The sequence below is a fragment of the Psammomys obesus genome, unplaced genomic scaffold (genome assembly GCF_907164565.1).
Source record: "Psammomys obesus unplaced genomic scaffold, mPsaObe1.curated_primary_1811, whole genome shotgun sequence".
NCBI lineage: Eukaryota > Metazoa > Chordata > Mammalia > Rodentia > Muridae > Psammomys > Psammomys obesus.
In genome coordinates, this window is record NW_026596131.1 from 17,016,921 (window position 1) to 17,028,901 (window position 11,981).

At 35.8% G+C, this 11,981-nt stretch overlaps 1 protein-coding gene across 1 annotated transcript; it reads left to right on the top strand.

Annotated features, from left to right (window-relative positions):
- Window positions 1–3,102: 3,102 nt before the first annotated feature.
- Window positions 3,103–4,045, top strand: LOC129665682 (olfactory receptor 6C6-like). Its single transcript, XM_055592490.1, is given in 2 exon segments — window positions 3,103–4,014; window positions 4,016–4,045. Coding segments are annotated over 2 exon segments (942 nt in total).
- Window positions 4,046–11,981: the final 7,936 nt, after the last annotated feature.

The window sequence follows — 11,981 nt, forward strand, 5'->3', positions numbered from 1 at the left end:
CAACAATATAAAATGTAAAAAGATATTCTTTTCAACAAAGGATGCTAGAAAAGATAGATATCCACAAAGAAATGTTAATAGATACTTGATTTATATAATAAACAAAAATCAACTTTAAGTGAATTATATAAATTCATATAATATAAATAAATATATAAATACATAACATATAATATATAATTTAAATACTAACCGACATTTTAAAAGTCTTAGAAGAAAACTTAGATATTGGTCTTCTTTATTTAAAATTTTTATTTTTTTTTCTGTGTATGGGTGTTTTGTCTGCATGTGTCTCTATTGCTGGATATTTGATCTCATTGTGAACCCTGAGACTGTGAATTGTAAATACCTGTTTCTAATTGTGGCATGGCTCAGTCTTTGATCTTAGAACTTTCTGTTTACTGTACACAAGTACTTGGGGTTTGAATCAGCCCTAGCACACACCTTTAATCCAAGAGCTTTCTGTGCACAGGATTAAATAAAGTTAACCCTAGGTCAGAAGGCAGAGAAAGCAACCAGATTAACAAAGTGAACATGGAAAAAAAAAAAAAAAGAACAACATAGAGAGTGAGAGGAAGTCTGGAGGATGGATAGAGGGACACACAGAAAATAGAAAGGATGGACATTGAGGTGAAAGGTATTTAAAACAGCATGGAGAAGACGAAGTGGCTTTTTTCTTTTGTGGCTTGAGCGGAAAAGGAAGGCATTTTTCCTTCTGGAGTGTAAGATGAGTGGGAAGACCTTTTTTACTTCTGAGACATGAGCTAAATAAGCCAGCTGGGTGCTTTCTCCTCTTTTCTGAGCTAGCAGGTTTATACCTCAGCATCTGGCTCCTGAGTCTTTTTTGGTAAAATCAAATGATTGAGATTTTCTTTCTTTATAACAACATATGACTGCATACCACATGCTTGCAGTACCCATGGAGACCAGAGGAAGTTGTTGTCCTTCCTGGACTGGAGTGATATAGAGTTGTGATGTCATATGGGCACTAAGATTCAAACCCAGGTCCTCTGGAAGAACAGTCAGCACTCTTAACCATATAGCCACATTTCTAGCCCCAATGATATTGTTCTTAATGATGATTTAAAAAAATATAATACCAAAACACAATAACAAAAACAAAAATAAATAAGATTAGACCAAAGTAAAAACAAAACAATCAAACATAATTAAAATTGTCTATAAAAGCATAAAATGTGTTTATAAACCATAAAACCCAACAGGGAGATAACTTTGGAAAATACATAGCAACTACAGTAAACTACTGACAAATATTTTCCTGACTTTTCTGAGACATTTATGACACTCCTCTGGGATGGTTTTCTAAAGCTTTGATACACCTTGTATTTTTTATTACCAGTAATGAGTACTTTGCAACAGTAATCCCCAGAGAAGAGTTTGTTGTAATTTTAGTGGATTCCCTTAAGTTATTAGGAAATGGGAAACAATAGAGTTAGAGCACTTATAAGTGCACGGCTGGCTATGAGGCAGCTCTTTGATTTAAGAGTTGTGTACATTTCACCAATGATCTCATATTCTTATTACTCCTGTTTTTACTATATCTTTAAGAATGACATCTAATTGGAGGATTGGAATGACAGAAATCTCAATACTAAGAATTAAATTTCGCAAAATTCAGCCTATTAGATGGCACTCGCTAAAATTATCATCATAATCTCAAGTTTCCATAATAAATATGAATTTGAAGAAATATAAAAAAATTCTTTATGGAAATATACTACGTATTGTGCCCTTTTTGACAGAAAATATTAGCAATGAATATTTCTACTGAACAGTAAAATAATGATCACCTAAACAATCAAAATTGTCTTCAACAAAGCAGAATGGTTAATAGTCATAAAAAAGTGAGTCCATGTTGATTTTAAATTAATTTTAAATGTGAAATAAAGCAAATGCACAGTAAGTCCAGATAAGGGAATTATGTTTGGAGTACTAAATTCTTATTTTTTATAATGTTTTAAGTGGTAGGTATTTTGAGCTTTTTAAAAAACAGATTAACTAATGTACCTTATTTTTATTTATCTATATTTGTTTTTTTTTTTTACTTTTATAAAGTGGTGTGAAAATCTAGAATAATCAATTTTTGTGATTTGGTAATACCATAATTCTAAGTCTTCTAAACATATATTACTCAGAAATGACTAATGCATACTAATCTTTTCAAATATGAGCCTTAACGATAACAAGAAAATAGTAAATACGTTCACTTGGTGAAAGCTTGTAAGTATTCAGTGACTAACCCTGAACATCTTAAGAAGTCAATCTTAAAATTATCGGTGAACATTGGCTTTGGGAAAATTCTATTATGTTTGTAGAGCAGTTTTCCCCTAAATTGGTTTATGAACGTAGTTTATGAAAGGGAAAACAATGGTAATAAGACAAATAAAAAAAAAAGCATAAAGTAGCAAAGAAGGAGCTTTAGTAAGCTCATTTAAATGGAAGAAAGCACCAACTGATTACTCAACAGCAAACCGTCAGCCCTGAAAACTTGCTTAAGTAACATTATACAGACTCAGCATACTTATGTATCTAGGTATATACATACATTTAAGAAAAAAAGAGGCTACAAATTTGAAAGAAAACAAGGAAGCAGGACACCTGGGAAAATTTAGCAAGATCAAAGGCAAGGAGGACATATTGTAATTATTCTCTATATTTTTTTAAATGTTTAAAAAAATCACAAGTAAGCTAGGACCAGTGGCGCAGGTCTGTTATCCAGACTACTTCAGAAGCTCAGGCAGGGGGATCAAAAGCTTGTGGCCTGCATGATAACAGAGGTCATTTGGAAATAAATTTGTTAATTTGCATTTATGCAAATTAATGAAAATACTATTTGATTTGGGAGCAGGAAACTGTGTGAAGAATGCTGAGAAAAAGAAGACAGACTAAGACAAGTTTCTAATTTACCTATGGCATATAATTACGTGTCACCTGAAATTCCAACCTAGAAAACATTAACAAATTGATCGTATGATCTAGCCCCCGTTCTGCTTGAGTGTAGGTACATAAATTCTAATGCACATAAAAATATTTATTGTTTTCTAGTTTCTTATATTTGTTTGCTAAGGTTCACAAATCAGGATGAAGAATCTATCAATGGAACTTGACTTCATTCTTGTAGGACTGACAGATGACCCTCAATTGCAAATTGTGGTTTTTATGTTTCTCTTTCTCAATTATATAATGAGTCTGGTGGGGAACTTAATCATTGTGCTTCTCACCCTGTTGGACCCTCGTCTTAAGACTCCAATGTATTTCTTTCTCCGTAATTTTTCTTTTTTGGAAATTCTGTTCACAACAGTATGTATTCCCAGGTTCTTGACAACCATTGTGACTGGAGACAAAACTATTTCCTATAATAATTGTGCAGCTCAATTGTTTTTCATTTTGTTGCTGGGAGTCACAGAATTTTATCTCCTGGCTGCCATGTCCTATGACAGATACGTCGCCATCTGCAGACCACTGCACTACCCTATCATCATGAACAGCAGAGTGTGCCACCAACTTGTCCTCAGCTCCTGGGTGACTGGGTTTTTGATCATCTTTCCCCCACTGGCCATGGGTCTGAAGCTGGATTTCTGTGATTCCAGAATAATTGACCATTTTATGTGTGAAACTTCTCCTATTTTACAGATCTCCTGCACAGACACTCGTGTCCTAGAAATGATGTCCTTTGTCTTGGCTGTGGTGACACTTGCAGTCACACTGGTACTAGTGAGTCTGTCTTACATTTTCATTATTAAGACTATTATTAATTTCCCTTCTGCACAGCAAAGAACCAAAGCCTTCTCCACCTGCACTTCCCACATGATTGTTGTCGCCATAACATATGGTAGCTGCATTTTCATGTATATTAAACCATCTGCAAGGGAGAGAGTGACTGTGTCCAAAGGTGTAGCTTTGCTATATACTTCAGTTGCCCCTCTCTTGAATCCCTTCATTTATACACTAAGAAACCAGCAGGTAAAAGAAGTCTTCTGGGATGTATTACAAAAGACTTTGTGTTTCCCAAAATACAGTTTAAAAACTGGAAATCTATGTCATGTAGTTTTATGATTGTGTTTTCTATGTAAGCAGTTACTTCACATACAGAATTTTATTTCTGAAAAATCCTGTAAGTCAGTTCCAATTTACATTGTACTTTCCCATGAAAGGTTGCACTCTGCAATACCTAACTTCCTCCAATTCTGTTCTAAAAGTACGTTTATGGATGTATATTCTTGTTTCAGAAACCATTGCATTAATTAAGATAAACTTTTTAGAGTAGAAATATTCTGTGTGTGATTTGTAATTTGATTGAGCATCAGTACAATGTGTATCTGTATCATTCTAGTCATTGGGAGACATTCATTACTTTTGTGTAAGTGGTCTTTATTATCTATAAAGGACACAAACAAACTAAATATGTTTATGTGGTACTAAGTTATCATTATATTTAATGTTTCAAAATAATTGTGGGACAGATGGGGTGACATTTGTAGAATTTCAAGAAAAATATTTCAAAAGAACATAATCATTCTGAGGTTTAAAAATAACATACATATAATCAACAATTACTGTAAAAAAGACGATGTGAATTTGAAAGAGAGCAAGGAAGGACGTATGAAAAGGGTTGGATAGAGTAAAGGGAGGAGCAAAATAATTATAATCTCAAACTGTAAGGAAATATTTTTTAATTATTAAATACATTAAAGGAAAGAAGACAAAGGTACAAGCATGGACAAATTCTACATGGGTGTTAAACAACTCTATACACTCCAAAGTGAGCATAGTTAATACTTAAAAGTGTCTTGTTAAACTTATTTCTATAGGAGTCAAGATGATTTGGTGTTAAAGATGAACACCTGGGATTCTCAGACACCATGGTAAGGTCTTATCCCCAAGAGTTTTGCTCTGACTTCCACAAGGAGCACACCTGCACTTCACCTCCCAATATCACACACCACCCCCACCTTACCAGACTCTCTCAGTACAGATTATACAAATGTTTTGCCCTAGCTTCTCTAGGTATTACATAGGAGAAATGCAATCCATACTGTTGTTCAGTGAATATTCTCTACTGGAGCTATGTAATACCCAGTAAAATATAATGCTTAAACCTCTAAAGACACAAAGATGCCTGTCTCACAGTTCAATTAATATGAGGATGGAGGCGAAAGCAACAAGACTAGAGAGGTGGATGGGTGAATACGTAACAGGATTTATTATGGGCAAAGTATTGAAAATGACAAAATTAAGCAAGTTCTTTTCATTTTCCCACAACATTATCACACATCTTAATTTACCTTCGATTTCTTTGTTACTAAAGTTTATGCTTTATTAGAAACAAACAAAATACTAAGGATATAGATATATGATGAATTATTTCTCATAGTTCTCCTACAATAATGTGATCAAATACTCATTTTGTAAACAATACCTATGAAATACAGTGATATCACTGGAGTAATTTCATACAAGATTATCACATTATAACTTATGATTGGTTTTGGAAAATGGTCATGACACAAATATCATAATTTCTGTTTTTTTTCTTTTTTAAAAATATTTTTTATTAATTACACTTTAATCACTTTATAACCCAGCTGTAGCCCCCTCCCTCTTCTCCTTGAAATTCCACCCTTCCTCCTTCCTCTAACCAATTCTCCTCCCCTAGTCCACTGATAGGGGAGGTCCCCCTTATCTTTCCCTCTGATCTCAGTCCATTAGATCTCATGAGGAGTAGCTGCACCTTCATCCTCTGTGGCCTGGTAAGGCTGCTTCCCCCTCAGGGGGAGGTGATCAAAGAGCAGGCCAAGCAGTTCATGTCAGAGGCAGTCCCTCTTCCCATCACTATGGAACTCACTTTGACACTGAACTTCCATGGGCTACATCTGTGCAGGGGTTCTAGGTTATCTCCATGCATGGTGCTTGGTTGGAGTATGAGTCTCTGGAAAGTTCCCTGTGTTCAAATTTTCTGGTTCTGTTGCTCTCCTTGGGACATCAGAGGAAGAAGAAAACAGGAAACAGCTTAGGAACCTGCCACAGAGGGCTTCTGAGAGACTCTGCCCTGCAGACTATCAAGGCAGATGCTGAGATTTATGGCCAACTGTTGGGCAGAATGCATGGAATCTTATGAAAAAAGTGGGAAATAGTAAGATCTGGAGAGGACAGGAACGTCACTCAAGTTCTTTATCTTAGCCATTCTGATGGGTGTGAGATGAAATCTCAGGGTCCAAGAGCTGGTTCTTTGAGAAAATCAACAAGATAGACAAACCCTTAGCCAAACTAACTAAAAGGCAGAGAGAAACTATCCAAATCAGCAAATGAAAAGAGGAACATCACTACAGACACAGAGGAAATCCAAACAATCATTAGGTTGTACTACAAAAGCATAGATGCCACAAAATTTGAAAATCCAAATGAAATGGACAATTTTCTTGATAGACTCCATCTACCAAAATTAAGTCAAGATCAGATAGAAAGATTGAATAGTCCTATATCCCCAAGAAAATTGAAGCAGTCATCAACAGTCTCCTTTCCATTTTTATATCTTATAAGTTTTAATTTGAAGTCTTTATTTTCAAGTATCAGGAGAGTAATGCCTCTTGTTTTCTGGCTCTATTTGCTTTAAGTACCTTAGCCTATTATAATGTAGTATCTATCTCTGATGTTGAGGTGAGTTTCTTAAAGACAATAAAATGATAAATCATAATTCCTACTCCAATCTGTTGTCCTGTGCCTTTTCATTGAGTACATGAGACCATTGATATTTAAAACCATTCTTGGAAGATGTATATTGATACCTGTCACTTGTTCATTTTGTGCTGTTTGTTTTATTGGTTGTCCTTTGGTTAACCACTTATTTATCATTATTTTATTTCCTTTGGCTACGTGTATATTCTTATACTTCTCTTCAGTTCTCTCTTAAACATTATCTTGTTTAAGGCTGGCTTGGTGGCAATAAATTCATGTATCCTGCTTTTATAATAAGCTTTTTAAAAAAATTACTTTTATTTTTTATATTAATTACAGTTTATTCACATTCTATTCCAGCTGTAGCCCACTCCCTCATTCCCTCACAATCCCCCCCCTTCCTCCCTTATCTCCTCCCATGCTCCTCTCCAAGTCCACTGATAGGGGAGGTCCTCCTCCTCTTCCATCTGACCATAGCCTATCAGGTCTCATCAGGAGTGGCTTCATTGTCTTCCTCTGTGGCCTGGTAAGGCTGCTATCCCCTCACGGGGAGGTGATCAAAGAGCCAGCCCCTGAGTTCATGTCAGAGACAGTCTTTTTTCTCATTTTCTTCTCCTTAAAATATGAGATTGGTTTTCTGAGTATTTTAGTCTAGTGTGCTATTCACAGTACTTAAGAACTTGAAGTATATCAATTTTAAAATCCAAAAGGCTTACCTTTTTTGTATTTAAGAATTTCTTTTGAAAAATCTGCTGCATTGGTCCAAAGCATGCTAGCCATTTGGGGATCCTTATAGGGAAAGGCACATAAAGTAAATCACACTACATTTCCCACTTTTGTCTTAGCTACTAATTCTGCAGTTATGAAGCTGCTTCTCTATTCTTTCCAAAGTTGCTTCCAGGGTCCTCAGGTGTCTTATGTGATCTGTCTTTTGATCTCTCAGGGAAATATCTACAACTGAACTAAAAACCTAACCACAATGAATCTCTTTCCTGTAACTTGGGTACCGTTTATTGAACCTTTTATACTCTTGAACTAGCTTATCTTTTAGCATTTTATGTTCTGGAGTTCCTTGTTGAAGTCTTTTTAATCTTCATCCCCCAGCTCCATGGACCTTTAGCTTGCAGCCCTGACTTGGGCATGTCAGATGTGATAGTATAGTCCGTCTTGAAGTCCTGCTCGTAGGCCTGTTGTACTATATTGTATATGGCTGTACATTGTAGGATTCAAAAGACCATAGGCCTCTCAGTGGTTTAAGTGATTTTTTCCAGGCTTTCTGGCTGGCAGGGGAAGGCACTGGCTAGTCAGGCTTTCTTTTTTGCCCATTTCTGGTCAGTGGTCAAATTTTCAGAAGAACTCCCCTGCTCAACTCTAAGCTTTATTACTTTGAGGGTATATACAGCTTTTTTTTTCCTGTGGACATATAAACAAATCCATGTCTCCAATGCAAGACATTCATTGACTTCCATTCTGATGTTAACACATCCTTACAGTATATAGTCTGATTTAATTCCACATTTTTTCTACAACCCAGTGTCTCTCAGCCACTATTGTTCCCTTCTTACTAATGTTCAGAAAATTTAAAGTTAACAGATCCCTTTTTAGTCTATCCCTGGAAGTCTTTATTCTTCTTTTTTTGTTTTATAAGCATTTCTTTTAAGGTACAATTAGATCTTTCTAGAACTGCTTGTTCAGTACTATTGTGTGGCATACCTATTAAGAAGCAATATTTAGGCCATGCCTTAGGTAACAAAGAGGGTAAAAGAATTCCAGGCTGTAACAAGTCCACTGGTTGGTTCTCAAATCTGTTACCATTCTCCATTTGTCCTGTTTGTTTTTAATACAGGGGAATTCCGTGGGCTGGTAGATTCTTCTTATATTAAGCTTCAATTTTGCTTGTACCAGCTGCTTAAATGCCTGTAATTTTCCTTAGTTAAGGGCCATTGCTCTACCTACATAGGTTTGTTCATCAACCATTTTAAGGGTAGGGCCATTGGTATAATTTCAGCATTGCCCCCCCATTATGAATTTGGAAACTAAATCCCTGTGGTGTCCTTTTCTTGACAACCTGAACAGTCTGTGGTTGTTCTGAATTACATTTTCAATATTTTCTCATAAGCATCTTTCATTCCACTCCTTATTTTAGGGATTGCCTCTGGTATTTAGGGAATATTAATCTGAGTTTTCCACTGCTGTTATATGCCTTAACCCCGTATATTTATGGCTATATTAGCCTTAACTTTCCTATTTGACCTCTGGTTCCACACATTTATGCCATCTCATACTTTGTTTTATCTGAGATAACATTCCAATTTCTAGAAACTGGGTATAAGCCTTTCGAAATGGCCATTCTGAATTTCAAGATGTTTGTGAAATGTTAGTTACATCAGTTCCTGTATCCATGAAACCTTCTATTTCAATGTTATTCACTTGTAACTTTAATTTTGGTCACTGATCATTAACAACAGTTTACCAAAATACAGATTTTCCTGTAGTTTCAAACCTTCCTGCTCTTTCTACTAGAGCAGTTTTGCCTTTGATATAGGAAAATAGCGCAGCTGAGTAATCCTATCACCTCGTTAAGTTGCATATTTTTTAACATAAGCCATTATTTTAATTTCTTGTTTGAAATCTTCATCCATTATTCCTAGAGGCACAATGAATCTTTGGGATATCAAACTGCTTCTTTCCAAGACCATTCCTACTGTCCCTGAAGGCAAAGGACCATTAATAATCTCCAGTAGATATTTTATAATATTGAATATTTGGGGATAGTGTAAGATGTTTATATATGGACAAGTCTAGAGTAGTACTGCCTGTAGTAGCATGCATTAGATCTGCAATACTTAGTTAAGGTTTTCTGCCTGCTTGCTATTTCCTGACTGACAAGAGGCAAACGTCTCATACTTTTTGCTGTGCAGCCTTGAGCAAGCCACCCTCTCCCCCATCTTGTTCTTCAATGGCAAGAAATTGCATTGGCTATCTCTCTTGGACTGATACTCATTCATTCAGTGGCAACATTTGCCATATTCGCCTACACAACCCAGGAAGCCTAAGCCTTCTTTATCATTTTGTTTAGAAAAACCATTGCCTTTAGAAATGCCTTGTTCTTAATTGCTGAGTAATATTCCATTGTGTAAATGTATCACAATTTCTGTGCCCATTCCTCAGTTGAGAGACAAAATTAAAACAAGGAAATAATGAAATTTGCAAGCAAATGGTGGGATCTAGAAAAGATCATTCTGAATGAGGCATCCCAGAAGCAGAAAGACGCACATGGTATATACTCACTTAGAAGTGGATATCAAACATATAATATAGGATAAGCATACTAAAATCTGTACACCTAAAGAAGCTAAGCAAGAAAGAGAACCCGGGTTAAGATGATCAGTCCTCACTCAGAAAGACAAATGGGACAGATATTGGAAGAAGGAGAAAACAGGAAACAGGACAGGAGCCTATCACAGAGGGCCTCTGAAAGACTCTACCCAGCAGGGTATCAAAGCAGATGCTGAGGCTCACAACCAAATTTTGGGCAGAGTACAGGAAATCTTATGAAAGAAGGGGGAAATAGAAAGACCTGAAGGGGACAGGAGTTCCACAAGGAGAGCAATAGAACCATGAAATCTGGGCCCAAGGGTCTTTCCTGAGACTGATACTCTAACCAAGGACCACTCATGGAGATAACTGAGAACCCCTGCACAGATGTAGCCCATGGCAGCTCAGTATCCAAGTAGGTTCCCTAGTCGGGGAACAGGGGCTGTCTCTGACATGAGCTCAGTGGCTGGCTCTTAGATCACCTCCCCCTGGTGGGGGAGCAGCCTTGCCAGGCCACAGAGAAAGATATAGCAGCCAGTCCTGATAAGACCTAAGAGGCTAGGGTCAGATGGAAGGGGAGGAGGACCTCCCCTATCAGTGGACTTGGGGAGGGGCATTGGAGGAGATGAGGGAGGGATGGTGGGACTGAGAAGAAATGAGGGAGGGGGCTACAGCTGGAATACAAAGTGAATAAACCGTAATTAATATAAAATTTATGGAGTACAGTGAAAGTGGTTCTAAGAGGAAAGTTAATACATCAGCGGCAACAACCCAGAAAAAAACTAGATCAAACAAGTTAATGATGCATTTTATGGTCCAGCATAATAGAAACAAAACCAATATTCAAACAGTAACCAAGATCAATATAACAATAACCAAGATCAGAACAGAAATTAAGGAAAGAAAAATGGGAAAAATTAGCAAAACAAAACAGCCAAGAATAAATAAAACAATGTTAATGTTGAAGAGAGTAACAAGACTGAAAAATATGTAGCCAAAATAACAAAAAAGAGAGAAAACTTAAATTAGTAAAATTAGAGGTCAAAAGGGACACATTAAAAGATACCAATGAAATTTTGTAAATCACTAAGACATATGATTGTATTAAAAATGATTTTTTTATAAAGTATATCTGTGTAAGGTTAGCTTCCCCAACACTTTTCAGATTTCCCTCTTTCTTACCCACTCGATTCCCTCTTTTTCATTAAAATACAAACAGGTATCTAAAAATTGATAAAATAAAATAAGAAAAAAATAAAATTAAACAAAGAAGCGGGATACAGCTGGGATACAGAGTTAATAAAATGTAACTGATAAGAAAAAAAAATAAAATTAAAATAAAGAAAAAAAAGAAAGAAACGCAGAGAACAAGACAATCAATGAGAAAATTTTTGAGAAAATGAAGAAGATAAACAAACCCTTAGCCAAACTAACTAAAAGGCAGAGAGAGAATATCTAAATTAACAAAATCAGAAATGGTAAATGTGGGGCATAGCAACAGACACTGAGGGAATTCAATTTTTTGGATTTCAAAAACTTGTATCCCACAAAACTGGAAAATCTAAATGAAATGGATGATTTTTCTTGATAGATAGTACTTACCAAAGTTAAATCAAAATCAGACAAAAAATTTAGAGTCCTATAACTCCTAAGGAAATAGAAGTCTCTCAACCAAAAAAAAAAGAGAGAGAAAAGCCCACAGACAGATGGTTTTAGTGCATATTCTATCAGACCTTCACAGAAAAGCTAATAGCTAATACTAATACTTCTCAAATTATTCCACAAATATAGAAACAGACAGACACATTTTATAAAGAATTTGTTTTATGAGGCCACAGTCATTCTGATACCCAAACCACACAGACTCAACAAAGGAAGGAATTTCAGACGAATTTCCTTTATGAACATTGACACAAACATACCCAATAAAATTAACAAACCAAATCCAGGGACACATCAAAAACATC